We start from the raw sequence: 1,974 nt of genomic DNA, 5'->3' as shown, positions 1-1,974 counted from the left end.
TTTCTTTTTGCTTATGTGGTGCTGAGGAATCGAACCCAGGGCCTCAGGCATGCAAGGCAAGCGCTCTACCACTGAGCCACCTTCCCAGCCCCTCTTTGGACTTTTTAAGGCCCAACTAGGTCTCTACCCCAACACCCTGCCAGTGGGATCTAGCCTTACCTCTTCATAGGGGCTACGTTTGGTATTGCCAGGGGCTATGTAACGCCCATGGGTGTGGTAAGTGGGGTATTCACTCATTGGATGGTAGGTGTCCCGGGCTGGAAAGAGGTCTAGCTGCCCATAGTTCTTTCGCCGGCACTGAAACACAGTCTGGGGGGACATGAGGTTATGGTGGGCCAAGTGGCTCCTTTCACCAGAAGCATTCTGGTAAAGGCCAGAATTGAACACTTACCACAGCAAGGAGATAGATGATGGTTATCATAACCAACACACAGACCAGTACCAACAGGGCAATGCCCCAGCCTGGTACACCAGACCAAGACTGAGCAGAGGAAGGAGGCAGCATGTCACGTGCTAAAAGAAAAAGCAGTGGTCAAAGAGGTCCTCAGAGGGGGTGGTCTTCTCCCAGCTAGCACCAAAGGGAAGAGTAGGAACCCAGGCTGGAGGAGAGGGGCTCTCTGTGGTTCTGGACTGCAGCTGGGGATATAGCCTCACCACTGACTTTTGAGATGATCAGACCGTAGCTGGAATTCTTGCCATGCTGCATAACCTTTGATTTCACCTCGTCGGCACTGATGGCCTTCAATAAGGCCAGAATGGATTCCACCACCACTGATCCTCGCCTGGTCATAAGAAATAAACAACTTAGCCATAGACCCCAGTTTCTGGCTCAGTATTCTCTCCCTCCCTCCCCTTCCCCCATCATAAGAGCACCCCAGTCCCTCCCCACAATTATGACAATACCCATTCCCTACAACTATACCTGAACTTGATATGAAAGAGGCCCAGAAAATCTTGGTTAAAAATCTGCAAAAACTGTGGTAGGAGAGAAAGGATTTAGGCTTGATGTAAAGGATTAAAGCAGTTATGGAAGGCTACTTTTAAAAGAAAGCATGGCAAAAATGTAGATACTCACCAATCCAGAAATGTTTCTCTTCAGCTCTTGATAATAGTCGGTTCTAGGATCTTCCAAGGAAGAGTTAAACTCGTGGTTTAAAATAGAAAATGACAGGAAGACGAAGGAGACCTCAACAGGTGACTGGGGAGAATTGTGACTGGCGGAGTCAGGTACCGTACTACTGGCAACGGTGCTGCTGCTAGCACTGGCAAGGGTGGTAGGGGTAGCAGACTGCTGGCTAGGAGTTGAAGAGTGAGTACTGTTGCCAACAGGGTCTGAAGTAGAAATAACAGGGGTGCTACCCGGGACTGAAGCAGTGCTGGTAGTTGGAGTTGAGGTGCCTTCATGGATTGATGCAGTGCTGGTGGTTGGAGCTGAGGTGCCAGTGTGGACTGTAGTGGTGACAGAATCTGGTTTAGAGCTGGTGGTTGGAGTTGAGGTGCCAGTGTGAACTGGTGCAGAGCTGGTGGTTGGAGTTGAGGTGCTGGTGTGGACAGTGGTGGTGGCAGAGTCTGATGTAACACTAGTGGTTGGAGTTGGGGTGCCACCATGGACTGATGCAGAGCTGGTGGATGGAACTGAGGTACCAGTATGGACTGATGCAGCGCTGGTGGTTGGAGTCGGGGTTCCAATATGGACTGATGCAGAGCTGGTGGTTGGAGTTGGGGTGCCAGTATGGACTGATGCAGCGCTGGTGGTTGGAGTTGGGGTGCCATTATGGACTGATGCAGCGCTAGTGGTTGGAGTTGGGGTGCCAGTATGGACTGATGCAGCGCTGGTGGTTGGAGTCGGGGTTCCAATATGGACTGATGCAGAGCTGGTAGTTGAGGTGCTGGTGTGGACAGTGGTGGTGGCAGAGCCTGATGTAGCATTTGTGGTTGGAGTTGGGGTGCTATCCTGGACTGATGCAGAGCTGG

At 51.4% G+C, this 1,974-nt stretch overlaps 1 protein-coding gene across 1 annotated transcript; it reads right to left on the bottom strand.

The window, feature by feature from the left end:
- Window positions 1-159: 159 nt before the first annotated feature.
- Window positions 160-1,889, bottom strand: Muc1 (mucin 1, cell surface associated; the record flags this gene model as incomplete). The annotated part of the gene is made up of 6 exons (XM_013037339.1): window positions 160-309; window positions 392-513; window positions 655-782; window positions 923-975; window positions 1,076-1,602; window positions 1,645-1,889. Coding segments are annotated over 6 exons (1,225 nt in total), but the record flags the coding sequence as incomplete, so codon positions are not given.
- Between the last annotated feature and the right edge of the window lie 85 nt (window positions 1,890-1,974).

This window comes from Dipodomys ordii, unplaced genomic scaffold (genome assembly GCF_000151885.1).
Source record: "Dipodomys ordii isolate 6190 unplaced genomic scaffold, Dord_2.0 Scaffold11375, whole genome shotgun sequence".
In the NCBI taxonomy this organism is placed as follows: Eukaryota; Metazoa; Chordata; class Mammalia; order Rodentia; family Heteromyidae; genus Dipodomys; species Dipodomys ordii.
This window is presented reverse-complemented; position numbering and strand designations above follow the sequence as displayed.